Source organism: Sminthopsis crassicaudata, chromosome 2 (assembly GCF_048593235.1).
Source record: "Sminthopsis crassicaudata isolate SCR6 chromosome 2, ASM4859323v1, whole genome shotgun sequence".
In the NCBI taxonomy this organism is placed as follows: Eukaryota; Metazoa; Chordata; class Mammalia; order Dasyuromorphia; family Dasyuridae; genus Sminthopsis; species Sminthopsis crassicaudata.
The window spans coordinates 263,982,981-264,003,456 of NC_133618.1; the positions used below are offsets into that span (position 1 = coordinate 263,982,981).

Below are 20,476 nucleotides of genomic sequence, written 5' to 3' on the forward strand. Positions count from 1 at the left end.
AAGTTATTTCCTTGATCAGATGCTACAAATAGTAACATTAGTATTTTATTTATGTTGTCAGTAAAACTTTATTGAAGCATTAAGGGAATCTTTCTATTCTTCCTAGTGCACTCTAAAATCTCTATGTTGATTCTAATTCTTCAAAATCATAAAAAAAGAGAAACATATAAGGAAAAGGGAAGCCTGGTGGTTAAAATGCTGAACTAAATGTAAAAAATATCTGTCATTATGTAGAAAAGATATGTATGGATACAATTTTAATACTATAAAATCTCAATTGGAAGGAATGTCAGAAGTTCTAAATTAGAATTACATACATATATACAGAAAGAGAGAGAGAGAGAGAGAGAGAGAGAGAGAGAGAGAGAGAGAGAGAGAGAGAGAGAGAGAGAGAGAGAGAGAAAACGAGCACATTCTCACAGAGTGGTTATTCAGACTCCATTTAAAACATAGCAATAGACTTATGATAAAGTATGCTAGCCACCTTCAGAGAAAGAATTGTGACTGTCTGAAAACAGAATGAAGCAGGCTATTTTTAACTTTCTTTTTTTCATTCTTTAAAAATCTGAATCTTCTTGTACGAAATGGTTAATTTGGAAAGGTTTTAGATAATAGCACACGTAATTGCATTGCTCACTGACTCAGAGAGGGGGGAGATGAGTGATAAAGAGAGAGATAGAAATTGGAGCTCAAAACTTTAAAAATGTTTAGATTATTTTAATATGTAATTGGGGAGAAAATAAAATATTATATAAAAAGAAAGCACTGGACTTGGAGAGAACCACAAAAATAAACAAACATAGAATCTGCAGTACCTTTTGAGGCAATCCAGACCACCTTTATATTATTTTCACTTTTAGGGAGTTCTTCCTCATGTTATCTCAGTCAGTCAATCAATAAAGGTGTTTCCAGAGAAGATAGTCAATAATATTGAGTATTGTAAGGATAGACTTGTGAGAATAGACTAACAAAAATCTGTTGGCTTTAGATATTAGGTTACTGATAACCTTTTTAGGAGTTAGGGGATAGAGGATAGTGTACTTTTATCTAGCTATATTAAACTGACTTCAAAACAAAATGGTTTCAGAATTGGCTGAATGATAAACTTGAAGGAAATAGAAATTAATGAATCAATGTCAACTGAGAGAATAGAATCTATTAAAAGTCCCCAGGGATCTGTCCTTGGTCCTGAGTCGTTTAACTATTCAGTGACTTATATGAAGGCAAAATTGATATGCCTATCAAATTGTCAGATAATATGAATATGGGAGGGATAAGATGATGCTGAAAATTAAAAATTATTTTAATGTTTTAGAATATTTGTAAGGTATTACATTTAGGTTTTTTATAAAAATTAGCTATATACATATTGGATGAGGAAATGTAAGTGGACAACAGTGAATTTTTTTTAAGATCTTGAAGTTTTAGTGGACAGAATGCTCTCAAGAGGCAAAACAACAAAAAACATGATTAAATTTATGAAAGGTTACACTAGTGAATCATAATAAGTAGAATGTTTCAATAAGCAAGAAAGATTTCTCTCTGTGAACAGGACAATGAAGTCCATGCTTGTCTTCCAAAGAGTAATTTAATTTTGAAGATTCTTGCCAACAAAAGATGAGCCAGCCAGGGATGATTTTTTCCAGTTGTAGCAGTTCAAGAAGACCATATACTATTGGGATGGTGGAATTGCGACCTGTATCAGTGGAAGAAATATCTATATTAATGAAGTCACAGATCTTTTGAAATTTTCAAGTAAGACATGTTGTTTCCTATGTTATCTTAGTCCTCAGAATTCCAAAATGGTTCTTTATAAAATTCAAAAAATTACTATGATGGAAGTCCCTCACCATTTAGTTTTGTTATCCTACAAAGTTGAAGTGAAAGAAATTGAGTGGAAGAGGTGTTAGTCTAAAGAGAAAAAAATGTAGTGTTATATGATAGCTATCTTCAAGTATCAAAATAGCTGTTATATATCAAAGGATTTAGATTTGTTCTACTTGTTCCCATATGGACAAAACTAAAGCAGTAGATGGAAGTTATAAAGACAGACATCTTGGCTCAAAATAAGGAGAAATAATCCTGATAGAATCCAAAATAAAATTTGCAAGATATTGGAGAAAAGGAATTTTCAGAGGCAAATGATGATATAAAGAGAAAAGATAATGAATTCAAGAATAACTTCAAGACTTTAAACCTTAGAGAAATATTCTACCACTTTAATAAAAAGAGAGAAGTCCAGAGGAAAAGCTAGTTTTGGAGAAGATAAAGAGTTCTGTTTTAAACATGTAGAGTTTGAGATGAGAAATGGAGAAGTTTGGAAAATTATTGAAATAGTTTCCTGAATTTTGTATACATGTTCTAAAAGGCTTTGATAAAGATTTGCAAACTATTAACATCATTAAAAATTCAAATCTAAACAAATCTGGTATTCACATCAAATTGGGAAAATTAACAAAGGATAAAAATAATATTAGAGGGGTTGTGGAAGGGCCATCACACAAACTTCTAGCCAAGATAATTGCTTGAATAGGAGGCAGACTGCCCAGCTTCAACACAGCTACAACAGCAAAACCCTGAAATTTACACCAGAATGAATAATGATCAAGAAATCCAAAGATAAATTATTGTAAATGACTTCTTACATTTCACATAAGAACAGCCAGAAACCCATGGGCATTAATAAAGGGGAGAGGTCCCAGGTTGCCCAAAAAACTCCAGAATGGGGACTTTGGAAACACTAGGGTATATTAGTAAGCAGAAATCAGCAACCAGCATAGTGCTATAATACATATAACTAGTCAATTCATGTTCTGGAGCTCTGAATCCCTAATTCTTTGTCAAAAGATCCAAGAAAAGGTCCTAATGATTGAGTAATGAATGGCAAAGATTTAGAGATGTTTAATCCCAGAATGTGAAACCAGGTTACTCAGAGTAAAATGAAGTAGAGTCAATTATTCTCACCCAAAAGTGTAGCCAAGGGTGGATCTTGGTTCCAGCTGAAAATATACATTCAGGAAATAAAACTATAGAGATGTATAAATAATATAAAACTAATATAAAAAGAAATTGCCCAAAAGAAAGTAATATCATAAAATGTGGGCATTCTAAGTGAAGCATTGAAAGACTCAAGGATGTGAAAAATAAATAAATGGAATTGAATATCTTTGCTACACCATTCAATATGGAACTAGTTGATGTACCTGATAACCTATAACATGAAATCACTCAGTTGCAAAGTGATGATGAGCTCAAAGCTAGATATAATACCCTCCCACTATGTGGATTCTATAAATATTACATAAGTAATGATGAATTTCCCACTTTGGAAAAGTTGTGAGTAGCAACATCACAAATACCAGCTAACATCACATGCTTCATCAAAAATAAACAGTTTCAGCCATCATATTAAGAGTGAGTTAAGGGCAGCTAGGTGGCTCAGTGCATAGAGTACCATCCCTGAAGTCAGGATGACCTGAGTTCAAATCTGGTCTCAGACACTTAATACTTCCTAGCTGTGTGACCCTGGGCAAGTCACTTCACCCCAAATGCTTCATCAAAAAATTAATTAAATGTTTGACCAAATATAGCAGGCTAATGTTTAAGTTGATAATTTTGTATGGCCTATGAATGATGTTATAAATATCCAAATGACCCTTGGCAGAAAAATGGTTCTCAATCCCTGTCCTAGACACTGAGACTATAAATTGTATAGCATATGCCAATCTGCATTAGTAAAGGGAGTTGACTCTCTGAGCATTCTCTATATTGATGAAATTGCAGTTCTTGTCCAAAATTCAACATGGAAGGCAAGGTTTATTGAATTATGCCATCCACCTCTTAACTCTCACATATTGCATCACAATAAACAAATATGCATACTATATATGTGAATATTGTATGTGCATGTAATTTTAGATTATTCTGTTATTACATTATTATATGTTGAATATCTTTATCTATATGGCATGTATTTATCTACAGTGATTATTTTAATAAGAAATGATTTAAAGCTATATAGCTTCTTAGGACTTATCTAGCTAAATCTACTCATTTTACAGATAAGACTGAGATCCAGAGAGATATCCCATAAATAATAAGTGGTAGAGCTAGCATTTGAAATCATGTTCTTTGAGTCCAGACCTAGTAATGTTTCCATTTCACAAATCTTACAGTGTATCAGTGTTTCCACATCCATTATGTCACTTAATTTCAGATCAGATTGTTAGGGTCTAAAGTGTCCTATAGCTATTAGATATTATAAATTACAAAAATTAAATATCTATCATATTTGATATTAAGTAGCTATGATAAGTAAAAAAATATTTTGCTAATATTGACTTAAATTTCTAGTAACTCAATTCCTTATTCTTTAAAATAGAGGGAATTGTTAGGATTTTGTTATGACTGTTTTTGTTATGATTTTGCTAGTACTTAAAAAAAAAAACACCTAAATCCTAAAAATGACATTAATTATGTAAGAACAAACTTAAGTTCTGACTTTAGGTAGAATAATGTGGGAAAATGACATGATCCAGAAAGAAAATATTAGTTGAAAATAGCTTTCTGTTAATAACAATGACATGCAGTACAGTTAAGAGCTTATCAGCTGGAACTAGGATTTATTTTCCCATTACCTTAAATAATAAGAATCTTAGGTTCCTCTAACTGGTAACATAAAGTGTTCTACTAATTGCTTCAGCAAATTGAGGGCAAGCTAGATAGGTAGTTTTAGTGCCTGTAATCTATTTATTATTTTAAATGACCTAATGATCATGCTCATCACTTATCTTTTCAACTTCCTACTCACTGTTATGAATTACTAGAAACCAGATTATCCAAGCTGAATTCAGGGGCCCCAACTATCTTTCTCTATCCTGCCCAACAAATTTTCTAGTTTCATCCTTTTTATATTGTAAAAATGCTAAATCTTTATGTCATATTCTAGATATTTGTATTCTGTATTTGTTTCCCAAAATTGTAAACTTTTGATGATACATGCTTTTTATCTTTTGATCCTCCCTGGTGTGAAAAGGTGATGATGATGATTATGATCAATGAATAAGTAAATCACAAAATTTTAGCGATCATCTTGTACAAGCCCCTAAGTTTTACAATTATGGATAGTACGGCCAAAAAATTGTTATTCACCTAATACTATCTCCAACATTTTGGACAATGTTTCTGTCAATATATCCTAAGATTGGCCTTTGGGACTCTCTTTTCAGCTTATTAACTCACACTAAATTCTTAATGTACTTAAAAACAAACAGCTAGATCTTAACTCACATGAATTATTATACAACCATAGCTTTCCTATCCTCTATTTGTATAGATTATAGTATCATATAATCATATAATGTAATGCTTAAAAGAACCTTTTAAAGGTGATCTAATCTAATCCTTCATATGAGAAAATAGACCCAGAAATGTTGTCATTTGGCCAACTTCACGAAAATATTGACAAAACTGAAATTTGAACTCAAATGTTCTGACACCAATTTTTTAGTCCAGAGATAGAATTTTTTAATCAATTCCTCTTCAATTTTAATACATTAAACTTGTACATTTCATATGTTTGGATCCAAAACATCATTTTTGTTTTCTGTCATCCCAAATGTTAGCTGAATCCAATAAGTATGTTATGTATGCCTTTCTCTAAATCTCATAAAAATGACGAAGCTTACAAGACCAAGCATGAAGCCTTGCAGTTTTCTAAGAGAAACTTTTCTCCAGGTTAACATTGACCCATTAGTTCCCTTTTTGCTTATTCTGATTATTCACCCAGTTCTAAATCTATCTAAGTATAAAGTCCACATAACCATCTAACCTACAAAGATAACATGAAGAATTACATCAAATGCATTGCTTAATTCCAAATATATTGTAACTATGATACTATTACATCATGTTGTTTGTTTTGTATAGTAATTGTGTCAAAAAAAATGATATGGTGAAACTGCCATTACTTGCTCTTGAAGAGCCAGTATTAGCTCTTACTGATTGCCCCTTTCTTTTCTATGTTCTCATAAACATTCCGTTATTAGTGTGTGCAATAATTTTCCTGAAAATCAAATCCAAGAATTTTATTTTTGAGAGAATTATCTATACTTCCACTGTAGAATTTTAAATCATTCACTCTATGTATCCTTTTTTCTGAACTCTTTGTAATCAAGTGTCATAAAATATAGGATATAGCATTCAGTTTTATTTTATCTACCATGAACTCTAAGTTGAAGGATTTTACTTTAGCAGCCTTCCTATTGGTCAAAATTGATCGGAGGGCCAAGTTCCATTTTGCAGATGAAGAATCAGGAAACAATTCTAGCTTAAATGAAATATATATAGAATTGTTGCCATAAGCCCACCATTTTACTTCCACATCTAATGTGTTTATTCAAATTATTTTGTAAACTTCTAATATCTAACCTGAAAGAAAGTTGCATATTTCTTCTGTCATGTGGTTAAGGGAAAATTTTTGCAGTTTGTGGTATTAAGTCAATGAACAGCAGAATAGAAACCAAGTTCACTTTTAAAGATCCTTATAAACATGGTAGTATGTAGGCCTATAAGATAGAGCCAAGTGGAAAGCATCAGCTACTCCTCATGAGTAAAATAATATTTATTGGGGTATAGGGCTTGGTGAACTAAATAATCAAAATCAAACTCTGCTTTTTAGAGTAACAGGTATCAAACTAGATCCCAAACATCATTTAAACCACCACCAAACTGAGTAAATTTTATGGTCTTGCTTTTTATGACTGTAGATATATACTAGCTATCAAAATCACTTTAATTTGGAAGCCCATTCCAGTCCTGAAACAAAATATCCTCAAAGCTCCTATTACAATAATTTAACAGAAAGCAGAGACATCTTTTCTTTATCTATGACAACACAATGTCATAAATACAGCTGCTTTTCATCCATAATTATATAAACAATAAACATGCTGCCATTCACTAGGATTTTAATAGTCAATACACGTAAGCAATATTGTGATATAATGGGCTGCATCTGTATTCTTTAATCTTCTTCACTTTACTCTTCATCTTTGTCCTCATCTGAAAAATGAGGCACAGACTTCTTTGCCACCACATTGTCCAGTCTCTGCCCTTGCAGATAGGGGTTCACATTCTGAAAAATACATAGTTCAGTAATATAAAAAGGATCAATTATGCATAACACAGGAAAACATATGGAAGTAATGTACTATGATATGCCCAAATGTGAGCAAATGACCCTATATGTATAAGCTGGACCACTTTATGATGGCTTTACTGAAGGGTCCCATTAGTTGAATTATTATTTCAGGTTTCTAATGAAAATTTATGTTATTTACCTATAGGATAGTTAACAACCAACCTCCTCCTTCCCCATAATCTGGTTTGTTTTACCAATGCAATATGAGTACTTGGATGAATAAGCTTTCCAATAACCTAGCTATTGATCCTTATATATAGCAAATTCTCTTACTATGTTTCTGTGGACAGTTTTATTTTTTTAATTTATCAAATACTTTCCTTAAAAAATAGCTCTGAAGATTTATAAGCACACTAGAATTGAAATTAAGATTCAAAAGCTACTGAAGAGACTTTTTTCATTGTCACAAGTGATATTTTTCCATTCAAGTACTAACTTTAGTGGTGAAATAGAGATTCATAGTGGGAGTCACTAGTACTTTCATATAACCAGATGATCAAATTCAAAAGCTATACACTTTGGGAAGAACCTGTATTTCAATACTGGTCTCTATATTCTGTAATACTCCTTCCTCCATCTGGTAACATGCTGAATGAGTCAAAGTTTTTCCACTGCTGCTCCAACACATCTATTTTGTAGTATTTTGAGTTCAAATAAGTAATTGGAGCCTTGCAATATTGTTTTTCGCAGGAAGTAAAATTGTTGCAAAAGCTTTTGAAGATATTTGTTTATTGAAGAGTCTTTCCAAAGACCCAACAAAAATAAGAAAAGAGCTTTGGGATTTTATGATTCCAGAATGATTACAATTCAATTACATGTAAAATTCACGTGGACAAACTCTCCAAGGCAACATTTTGCTGGAACTTTTTGTCCAGATGGGGCAACACACTGTTCAAAAAGCCACATTTCCTTTCTAAAAGCTTCAGGTAGAGGTGCAATACTCACTTAAAGCACTTAATTAAATATGATCCCTTGAATGCTAGATTGGAGGATCAGTTTTTGCATCTGACAGCTAAATGATTCAATCATGGGAAGGTTTTCAAGCTCTCCTGCAAACACTGTATCTTTTCTTGTTGGGGCTCTACTTCAAAGCAAGTCAAAAATGGGCTCAGAAATGAAACAGACCAACCTGGTTGAAATTTGTGGAAATTCCTGCATGAAGGATGATGGTTTTTTTTTTTTAAAGTCACTTTCTGAGAAATCATTTTTCTAGGTAAATTTAAATGCTTTTAGACTAAATAAAGAGGAACACACCAATATTAATTGAATATGTGTAAAGACTGAACAATGAATAAGACATTTAAAGATTGAATGTAAAGTGTTTTGCAAGTGAAAATCTGAATGTTTGGTTGGCTTTGGATGATCACATAAAGTCTCATGTAAACCATATGCAGCACTCTGGATTAAGATGGAAGTTTAGGGAGGTTACCACTGGCAATGGGTTTTTATGTGACATTTTAATGTTTCCCCATCTACCTAAACCCAGGAAGTGCCATATTGAGGAACAAGAGAGGAAAAGGTAGTGAAGATTGAGAACAGGAAAAATAACAGGAAGGGAGAGAAAAGGAAAAGACCATTTATTTGAATGTTTTTTAAACCACCCAAAAAATTCCACTCCAATTCAGTGCCTCCATTTGTGAGAATATTTCAGTTCTCTGTTAAAATTAGCTTTTAGGACCCAGCAATTAGCAGATACAAGCTGGGAAAGCAGTATCAGTCATGAGAGACAGCACACAAAATGGGTGATAGAACATAACTGAATTCAAAATAGGAACAGCAGGGTTCAGATCAAATACCTGTGACCACAAGCAAGATTACTTAATCTCTCACTTTCCTAATCTGTATAATGGGAATAATAATATCTACTTTACAAGTCTACTATAAGGCTCACATGAGATAATGTAGGTAAACCTAGAAATGCTCTATAAATGTCAACATTTTTATTATGTGTGAGCACTGACACTCCCTCAATTATGGTTCTGTGATAATTGCTAAATATCCCCAGTATTCAACTTCTTCACCTGAAAAATGAGAATAATAATTTGTGTGCTTCCAAGACTCATAGGGTTGACATAAAAAAAAGATATGAAATAAAATAATACTAAAAGTAACTAACATTTATATCTCATTTTAAGGTTGCAAAGTGCTGCATATTCTATCTCATTTGATTCTCACAACTCTATGAGATAGAGAAACTATTTGTTAACTCCATTTTACAAGTGAGAAAACTGAGGTAAGGCAACAACTTACTATGTGCCAAGTACTCTGATTTACACTGCTTAAGTAACTTTCCCAGGGTCAAGTGTGGATTTAAACTATCTAACCTTTGGAAACCATAATTTGTCATCATAATCTTTTGGAAATACAGAATTATGGAAATCCAAAGATATAATTTTAAATTTTGGAATATGCAGACATTTGATGGATAACCAAACTTTAATATTCTGTTCTACCTTTTAACAATAACAATAATTCTCTTTTTATCTAACATCTTTCGTCTAAAGAAAGGAAGATGCTTTCATAGCAAACTTTCTCTGAGATCAGATGTAAGATGAGACAAGAATTTTATCCCTATTTACAACTCAAAGGATTGAGACACAACAAAATTTGATTTAGCCTATGAAATACAGTGTATGTAGTTAATGGAGCCAGATCTAGCACTCGGGTCTTCACTTTCTTTTTGGTTTTTTCTTTCTTTCCTCTGAAATAAAAATAAGAATTGGACCTCTGCTCTTGATTTTTTTTGTCTAAAAACCCACAGTCTAGGCTAAACTCTTTGGGAGAAGTCTTGCTTTTAAACTAGTCCAGAATGTCTTTTTTCTGAATCATGGACTTAATAAGATGGTTAAGGTCTTCAATCAAACTGTGAAGGCCATCTGTATACTGATTATAGGAAAGGCAACTTCTGTTACCCAAGGCTTCTGGCTTGAGGGCATGATCTTTGTCCAGGAGAACAGACAGTACTTGATACTGGGTCACAATGACCTTCATGGACATAAATTCTAGGCCTTTTCCATGTGAAGGAAGTTGAGGCTAAAATATAAACTCTGGCCAAAGTTCCAAAATTTTGATATTTAACTTTCATAAGGATAAGATCTAAGTAGTCACCCAGCAACATTCCCTAAGTGAGAATAAAAGTGGTGGTGGGATAGGGATTAGAAAAAAATTGAGGACCTTTTCTGAGTTATTTAATGAAGATGTCATTTATGTACCGTGGAGAATAGAGGAAATGGAAATTGTGGGCATCTCCCTGGTAAATCTCCACATAATGGCCAATTACTAGCACAGTTATAAGGATGTAAGGACCTGGAATTCTGCATCTTCCTCCATGGTCACTATTCCATAGGCTCTTTTCCATCTCCAGCTATAAGATTGCAAATGGATATTTTATTCGTTCTCAAATGGCAAAGACTCCTAAACAGAGTAATTAATTCTGCCAAATAAGATATTTTTTCCTATCCTTTCAATATCTTATGAGTCTTTCCTATAAAATCTGCTTTTGGAGTATCTGTTCTTTCTCAAACTAAGACAGAAGTTTGGATCTTTGTGACATGGAACGATGGAGGTAAATGATATTGCTGGACAGACTATACAACTCTAAGACCAGAAGAAGGAAAATTTATCAGTAGTAAGGAAATAGATTAGACAATATAATTCAGAACAATTTGCAATTATTTTTGCCTGGTTCCCCCACTTTTGATTGGGCCTATTTGTCTTGTTTTTCTGCATTAAATTCCATGTAATATACTTGTGTTATCATCATTGGTGTGTTTTTTTTAATGCAAAAAAAAAATAGGTGTTGACTAGGTAATAGCAATATTCTCATCAAATTGAAAGGGATGATAGATAGATTGTAAAGCTCCTTTAAAGGAAAAGTGTGGGATAACAAAGCTTCACCTGTTCAATTTGTGAATATCAGTGCTCAAAAATTTATTAAAAACCTAGGTCCATTCAGTTCTTTCAAGGAAATTGTCAAACAAGAATATAAATAGTTGAATCCAACATTGGATAACTAAGATTGAGAAATGGTGTTGAAATCTCCAAGCAGAGATTAATGTGACAGGTGGCAAATGAAATGGCTCAAGAAATTCTACCATAATCTGGACAGAAAAATAACAGAAAGGTTTCTAGGCAAATTGAAGGAGAAAAATGCTGAATTTAGCGTCTCTAAAAAAATGCTCATGTAAATTATTGGTTGAACTATCATATTTAGCCTTTGACTTTATTGAATTTTTTGTGTTTCATATATTAAAGTGTCTCTTTGCTGCATGCAAACCTATCACATGGAGACTTCATTAAAAAAAAAAAAAAAGTAAAGAACTGGGCCCCATCAAAGGTTCGTTGGCAGAGTCCATTTTAGTGGCTTCTTTGGGACCTCCCACAGTATCTAGCACAAAGTTAGGTACAGAGTAAGCCCTTATTGAATTTTCAATGAATTGAACCTATAGAAGCTATGATGACTATGGTTAAATACTGGATTCCAGCAGCCAATTAGAGAGTCTAGTTTGTACTTTTAGAGTAAGGTTTCTCTTTATGTTGTACCACTCTCCTAATTTTTCATAAATACATATGACAAGTCCCAGGATGCTTCAAAACAATTCAAGATCAACAATTTAAGTTGACATTTGTCAACTTTTCAGATAACATCACATTGAAAAATAGTCAAGCAGTTAACTGTAGATTACCCTTCTCTTCCGTCTCTGTCCACCTTTCATCTTTTCATAAAGAAGCTTCTTGTTCTAGAGAGGGGGAAGGGGAGAGAGGGAAAAAAAACAAATGCAGAAGTATGGATCAAATTTGGTGAATGTCTATTTTAAAAGCAATACTCTGTGTTTCCTGTGAACATTTGCATACACATATTTTGGAAACAAAACTAGATGAAAAGAATGTCGTGTCAGAAAGATAAACCACAAGAGAAAAGTTAGTGGTTTTTCAGCTTTTAATAAAGTCCTTTGGAGTGCCCAGAGGCCCAGCAGTGTCATCAACAATCATATAAATAGGAAAATACAGTTTAAAATACAAGCACTAGAAACCAGTCTAGCACAGATCTAGCGCCTCCCCATGAAAAGCTGTGATTGGAACTAGCCATTGGAGGTTGGGGGTGGTAGGGGAGAGGGTGAGAATGAGAATGGTGTCTAACTCCCTTTTAACGAACTGCATAAACTAATTGCTTCAGGGGTGTAGTGTTTGATTATTTGTAATAATCTTCCAAGTAAATAAATTCAACATCATGACTTCTGCAACCAATCCATCTGTAGTTTTAAGTTAGTGCCCCCAGTAAAGATGCTAAGAAAACCATTTGGTCCATAACATTTTTAATAGAGTGAACCTTTTAAAAACTGCCAAAAAAACTTCTTGGCAGAAAGGAAAGTTATGTTGAGAAAAAAAAGTTCTGTTACCACAGTTTGTATAAGTGTTTCCACATACTGCTACATTTCAAACACATAGTGGAGTCGAATAAGCTCAAGAATATAGGACACATGCTCAACAGATTTTTCCTTCTATTATGATTATAAAAGACAGAAAACTTAACCTGTGAGTGGGATGGGAGAAGAAGAATGGTGATGTTTGTGTTGGTTGTTGTTTGGTTTAGTTTGGTTTTTTTAATGAAGGGAAAATAAAGTATAAATGAGGTGATTCATCTTACTCTAAATAAGCTTCCTTAACTTTGATAAAGGAAGTAGAGCATAAAGTTTTGGTGAAATACAAATTTATTCTCTCTTGTATCCTTTTGAGTTGTTTGAGTACATTTTTTTAAAGAAAATAATAGATGTGGAGACAAAAATGACAAGTGCCAAGAATGAGCTTTGTACTTTTCATGTTCATTAAAATCTCCCTGATTCACAACACTATCTCTTGCCCAACCTCAACTATGCATGGAGGTTGTGCCAGGGAAGGAAAGGCAAAGAGCCCTTCCATCTGCCAAAGAGGGACGTCCTTGGCTGCAGTCACACTTGTTGGCTTTCTTGGGGAACAGTTCAATTTAATATTTGAAGAGAGAAAAGTCAGACATGTAGATTATCCCTCTAGGAATAAGTCTATTACACTCTTGGGCTCTTTAATTTTGCAGTTTGACAACTGCCTTCTCTATAGATGTGATGCTATTTCCAATGCCCAGAGTGGCACTAGTATTAGCATCACCAGGTAGAAAACCATCTCAACATGAGTTTAAGTTAGCAATGCATGAGATACTGAGGATTTAAAAAAGGGATTATACTGAAATGCAATTACATAAAATATCTTAATACAAGTTCAGGAATTCTCAGATTAAGAACACCAGTATGATAGGGAATCTTTCTCAGCTCTGCAATTATGGTCTGCTGGAACAATAAAAGGCAGTGGACAATGACTTTATTTCCATTGAGAAAAAATATCACAGGGTATCATGGCGTTTTGGAGTCACTCTTTTAGCTGCTACTTTATATTTTTTCAGTAAGCGAGTCTTCCACTTCCTGAAGATTTTCCTCATGGACACCTTCCTTTGACAGGTTGTATACTGCTATCAAAAGTCATTAAAGTATTAAACCTATTTCAATGTTATGACAAATGTCCAACAAGTCTTGGAGTGAGTGATTCAATACCAATCTTGGAACTACCTTGTAAAGAGTTACTTTCTCAGGTTAAATGATCTGCTAGGTTTATCAAATAGAGCTGTACACAGTGAGGACAAATCAAGTACAAACCATGGGTCATGGTAAGGGTATTTTTACTACCAAGAGTTAGACACAATGGCATAGGAGCCTTGGATTGAGAGCAGCTAAATCCTGGTAGTTTTAAATACAGATTGTATAGAGTTGAGAGACCAGGTTTGGTGAGAACTCAGGAACCCACTCATGCCATAAACCCAGAAATACCTAAGCATAGCCCTGAGTAAAAGAGCAATGGCCATTTGAAAGAAGCAAGTTAAAAACAGCATAGTGATTTCATTGTTAATTTACGTTTGCAGCATTGAACAAAGGGGACTGTCCTCATCTAGCCCATCTACTATGTTCACCTTACCATTTGCTTTGTTTTACTGAAAATGCTCAGGAGTCATCCAAGGTGCTGATCAAGAGCAGTGCTGCATGCTTAGAAAGGGCAAATATTTGTTTTCCTAAGTCAAAAAAATTTTTCCCTGAGTAGCATATACAATTCAAGGATAAAAGAGGAAGAAGTATGATTTATAATGAACCACTGATTTCAGGTGTAAGTTGCTTAACATCAGAGTGTGGCTGCTTATTTCTCACAGAACAACTCCTTCCTGCCCTTGTTTGTAGACATGATAGACTCCCAGGAGATATTAGTGAAACATAAGTAGTAAAAAGATACAGGAATTTATTCTGTTTTTAAAGCTCTTGGGTCAACATTTAATGGATGCCTACATAAAATTACATACTAACTGGGTGACCATAGGCAAATCAATTAAGATATATATATGTGTATGAGTATGTTGTATGCACACAATAAGACTTCTTGAGAAGTCTTAATCTATGGAATACTGATGGGAGGTAGTGAAACCCCACTAAAATAAATCACATATGTTTGTGAATTTAAACTAATTAACAGTACCAGTCAGTAATAAGGCAATAAATCAAAGAGAGCTAAGTTTAAAAAAATAATCATAATTGATAATAAACTTCTAAACGTGACCTAAATTAATGGATTACTAATAGTTCCTTCCTTGTATAGGGAGTTCAAGTTCTAGCCTTTGGCCTTTATACATACATATAAAACAAGTCACAGAAACATAGATATAATAGGCATATGTGTTAATTATTCAAAGATGAGAACTAGAGACTGGGTTGTTAATAGAATGACTGAAGAGGGAGGCAGCTAAGCGGCACAGTGGCTAGAGTACCAAGCTTGGTATCAGAAGGGACCTGAGTTCAAATCCAGCCTCAGAAATCTGATGCCAATGGTGTGATCTGGGTAGGTCATTCAACCCCCCAACTGCCTCATTCTTTAAAAAAAAAAAAAATGGGAAGAAGGAAAGAAGATATTTTCCACCTCCCCTACTTCCCTACATCCACCAAACCTATTTTCTGCTTTTATTGGAGCTTTTATTTACTTGGTACTTCCGACTCCACCTAAATTCCCTCTCATCTTCCCGAGGTTAACTAATTCAAAATTGCCCTATCCAGTACTCTGGATTCCTTCCTCCGAACTTGATATGCTATTACCTAACCTTTTCCATCCCCATACTCTGTTTTTTCCACTCCTTCTTTTGGACCACAGACCATTACTGGAAGAAAAACCATGCAAAACTGAGACCATTAAAGAGTAAAGGAAAGAGTTCTAGCTTTGATCCAACCCTTGGTTCTGCTGTGTAATTTTTTTTTATTCCTCTCTTATCTCCAGTGCCAACTGAAGACCTATAAATATATATTTTTCTAAAGCTGCCGCTTCTTCGCATCTCATCCTAATAATGTGATATCAACCTCCAAATTCACAGAACTGATTAATATAATCTAACCTCATATCTTCATATCACCATCTACCTTGTCAACCTTACATGCAGAGATCTCCCTTTCTCATTCTAAAGCTAACTTGTCCAACTATATTCAGGATTCAACCTTTATCTCCTCCACTGAGAGTTTACAGATACCCTTCTCCATTCCCACTAATATCTTTAATCCCTCTTTTTCACAAACTCATTTCTATCTCAATAATGAATGGGTTTTCCCTAATTAAAAACAAAACCCTTGGGGCAGCTAGGGGGCACAGTGGATAGAACACCAGCCCCGAATTCAGGAGGATCTGAGTTCAAATCTGATCTCAGACACTTAACACTTCCTAGCTGTGTGACCTGGGCAAGTCACTTAACCCCAGCCTCAGAAGGAAAAAAAAACACAACCCCCCCCCCTCCACTCCATCCTTCTGCCTCTTCTAGTTACAATCAAAATTTGACTCCTTCAAGTTGTAGAAAGTGTTGTCTGCCTCTGATTTCTCTCCACCCATTACTGCTTATCCTTTTGACAACTAGTTATGTCACCATCTTGCTAAAATTATGCTCTCAAAATTTACCATTGACTTCCTTCTAAATAAATACTACTCTTCTAATCTACTAATCCAAAAGCCTTGGGGTCACTCTAGCCTCTATGTCCTTTATTAAATTTCCTTTTCCAATTTCCATGTCTTGTTAATTCCTTAATCAATATTTTTTCCCTTTTCTCCCTTTATCTGCTATTTCCATTGCCATCACCTTAGATGCTGATCTTCTTTTGCATATGTTGCTAAAGTGACTTTTCTGAAACTATCATAGAGGAAAAGGAAGGATTAAAGAAGGCTCAGAGCATCACAACTACTATGGCTGATAGGAGATGATAATTTAACCTGTGATCTTCAACCGACTTATCTATAAAATAGAAATAACAGCATTATCTTCCCCAGAGGGACATGCTCATTAGGTTGTGAGAATTGTGAAGATACACAGAGATAGGAAAAATTATAGCAAAGTGTGTTAAAATTGTTTTTTTCAAGTATTAGAAAAATTGCATCAATTGACACATCAAGAAAGACATAATCACTAACTTCTAAGAACTTGAAGGATTGTCACACAAAACAGGAAATAAGCTTTTTCTGCTTGAACTTAGGTGGCAATATTGGAAACTGGAGAGAGAGAGATTTTGACTGCATGTAAAAATATATTTCCTAATAGTGAGAGCTGTCCACAAGTAGAATGAATGATCTTGGAAGATTGCATGTTCTTGCTCAATAGACATCTTTGAGTGAAGCTTTGAAATTTTCACATTGGGAATATTACAGAAGAGATGGTCATGAGACTGTATGTGTCAAAGAAAATGATTTGCAAGGCCTCTTCCAACTCTGAGATCTTATGATTTGTCTATGATTTTAAAATTGTCTCCTAATTAACATTAGTCACCAGACTAATCTTAATAAAGAGCAGTTGTTATCAAATCAATCTCTTCTTCAAGATTCTAACTTTTTTTTTCCTTTCACATCAAGTCTCAATTCCTAGAATAATGGATTTTCAATCAGAACACCTGGGTTGAAATTCCATCTCTGCTACTTATTAAGTGTGTAAATATGAGTAAGTCATTTCATGACTCTGGGCCTCTGTTTCCTTATCTGTTAAATTGGGGGATTCAGAACGATATAACTTTTCATCTCTAAATTGATATTCCTGTGATCCTTTTTAAAGACTTTCCATAATTTAGTTCCAAACTACCTATCCAAATTTATTTCTCCCTGCTCTGAAATACAAATCCTCCATTCCAATTAAGCTAGTTACCCTGATTATACCCTTTCATTTCCTTCCATTCCAATATTTATTTCTGAACTCTCTTCTCTCGTTTTCCTACAAATCCTACCTATAATCAAGACATACCTCAAATCCAATCTAAAGAGGCATTGTGGAACAGTAGAAAGAATCACAAAATACTGGATCATAAGGTCCATAGGATTTAGACCTAGGAGAGAATTTATGAGGGCACTTCATTCAACCCTCTTATTTTACTAATGAGGAAACTGAAGGTCAGAGTTAAATGACTCACCCAAGATCAGTAAATAGCAGAACTAAGTTTTGAACATAGGTCCTTATGGAATGCTGAGTAAGGAGAAGAATAAGATAATTATGAAAGGAAAAAAGGAAAAATGCATCAATTAAGCATCTAATATGTTCCAGGCACTATGCTAGGTGCTTTATAAATATCTCATTTGATCTTCACAGCATATTCAGGAGGTATTGTTAAGCCCATTTTACAGCTGAAGAAACAGGCATATATGGTGGTTATGTGGCTTGCTTAGAGTCATAGAGCTAAAAAAAAAAGTCCTAGGTTACATTCCAACTTGAAATATTAATTTCAGGTCTTCTGTACTCCAGGCTTACCATTCTATCAACTGTACATATGTGGCTACCTAAGTTGGATATATACAAATGTACAAAGATAAGTGATATAAAATAATTCAGGAAAGATAGGTTGGTTCCAGATTTAAAAGGGCTTTAAGTGGTAAACTGAGAAATTTGTATTTTATCCTATAGTCAATATGTCACCAAGGACTTTAGAATGGAATTGGGGCTGAGGAGAAGATGTATCTGTGCCTTCAGAAAATTATTTTGCCAGCTGTGTGAAGAATAAATTAAGAGAGATGAGGCTGACCAATTAGGAGGCTGATATAATAGTTCAGCTAAAAAATACTATGGTACTGGCTGTTTAAGTAAAGATAAAGAGAAAGAGGATCTATAGAGAATGTTGACAAGGTTGATTACTGATGAGATGGGTGAAAGAAAATTTAAAAAGTCTAAGATGACACCTTAGATGATACCTTGGAGGATGGTAATGTCCTCAACAGAAATAAAAATTGGGAAACAGGTCAGAAACAAGTTCTGTTTAGGAAATGCTGAGTCTGAGATGTCATTAGGGCAGCCAAGTGATTTTGAGCAAGGCAGTTGGCAAGGTCGTATTGAAATCTAGGGGAGTCATTAGAATTAGACACATAGATTTCATTAAGAAATAATCACCATGAACTGAACCAGCCATCCTGAAGGGCAATTTGGAACTATGCCCAGAGGTCTGTCAAATTGTACATACCCTTTGACCCAGCAGTGCCACTATTAGATTTGTATCCCAAAAAAGATCATTAAAAAAGGGAAAAGGACCCACATGTACAAAAAATATTTAGAGCAGCTCTTTTTGCAGTGGCAAAAACTGGAAATTGAAGGGATTCTCATCAATTAAGGAATGGCTGAAAAAGTTATAGTATATGAATGGAATGGAATACTATTGTGCTATAGGAAATGATGAGCAGGCAACATTCATAAAAACCTGGAAAGACTTCCAAGAACTGATGCTGAGTGAAGTGAGCAGAACTAGGGGAACATTGTGTACAACATAGTAATAGCAATACTGTGTGATTTCAACTATGATAAAATTAATTCTCTCAGCAAGTAATCTAAGTGTGATCTAAGACAATTCCCAACTTATGATGAAAATGCTATCTACATCCAGAGAAATTGAATCATACTATTTTCAGTTTTTTAATTTTATTTTTTGCTTTTTCTTCCTCATATTTTTTCCCTTTTGGTCTGATTTTTCTTTCCCAACGTGACTAATATGGAAATGTGTTGGGTTTTTTTTTCCAAAAGAAATCATCACCATAAAGCTGATAATTGAAGCAATGAGAGGAGTAGTTGCAGTCACCCTCTAGAGTCCTATAATGATGACAAGTTGGGTCAGCCTGTTCTTTCTCCAAATAGCAAATGTAATAATATAAAATATAATATTGATAAATACAAAGTCTTATGCTTATATTCATAACTTCTAAATATATAAGATAGGGAAGAGTATCATCTGTAAATGATCTAGGTAATGTAATGGACCACAAGTTCAATGAGTCAAAAATGAAATACAGCAGACAAGAAAGCTAATGCAATCCTAGGCTGCATTAAGAGAAGAATAATGTCTAGGATGAGGGAAATAATATTACTGTATTCCACTCTGTCTGGCCACATCTGGAGTATTGTGTTCACTTCTGGGAGTCATATTTTAGGAAACACTTTGGTATGTAGGAAAGTAGTCATAGGAAAGTAACCAAGATGATGAATTCATGTCTTAAGAAGATTGGTTGGAAGAACTAGGGATAGTTAACGTGGAGAAGAGAAAATGGAAGATGGATACAATCACTGTCTTTAAAGTATTCAAAAAGTTGTCATATGGAAGAAGGATTAGACAGCTAAGTGTCATAGTGGAGAGAACATTGGACTTGGAATTAGGACAGATGAGTTCAAATCCTTCCTTCATCAGACATTCATTACTCTTAACATATATAAATGTTATTTATTAGAATTGCTTGTTTTGCTTAGGGGGATAGCAGAACTATAAGCAATAAGTAGAAATTACAAGAAAACAATTTAGACTTCATGTATGTAAAAAAATGTATTACCATTTTTGATGGAATGAATTACCTAAGGAAATAATAAGTTTCCCATTATTGGTGATTTTCAGGCAAAGGCTATGAGAACACTTCTTGGGCATGTTGTAAAGAGAATAGTCTGAGAAGAGTCTGAGGTCAAGTCCTCAGTATCAGGAGAAGTCTTCCCATCTCCTACAAATAGAGGACTAAGACATTGTCACTTTTTCCCCAATGGGAGGTGAGATAGGGCAGAGTAGGTAGTGTTTCTACATATGACAATAAGCCTTTAGCTGGGAATATCTCCAAACTCAGAGTCTAAATGCTAGATCCCTGCCCTCTCAGACTCAAAAACGACAGAATAGACTCCGAAAGAGATCCTCTAACATCTGCAATAACAAGAAACTCAAAAGGAATCCATATTAG

At 34.1% G+C, this 20,476-nt stretch overlaps 1 protein-coding gene across 3 annotated transcripts in view; it reads right to left on the reverse strand.

The window, feature by feature from the left end:
- Positions 1–11: 11 nt before the first annotated feature.
- The window catches only part of SCG5 (secretogranin V), a 192,270-nt gene continuing 171,805 nt past the window's right edge, over positions 12–20,476 (reverse strand). For 2 of the 3 annotated variants that reach the window (XM_074289197.1, XM_074289196.1), the window contains 2 exons: positions 11,887–11,940; positions 5,502–7,135 (listed from right to left, as the gene is read on the reverse strand). In XM_074289197.1, the coding sequence (XP_074145298.1) occupies positions 7,040–7,135; positions 11,887–11,940 (150 nt within the window). In that variant the 3' untranslated portion in view covers positions 5,502–7,039. Of the gene's footprint in view, positions 1,697–5,501; positions 7,136–11,886; positions 11,941–20,476 lie in introns of those variants that run through there. The other variant, XM_074289198.1, reaches the window with a different exon arrangement.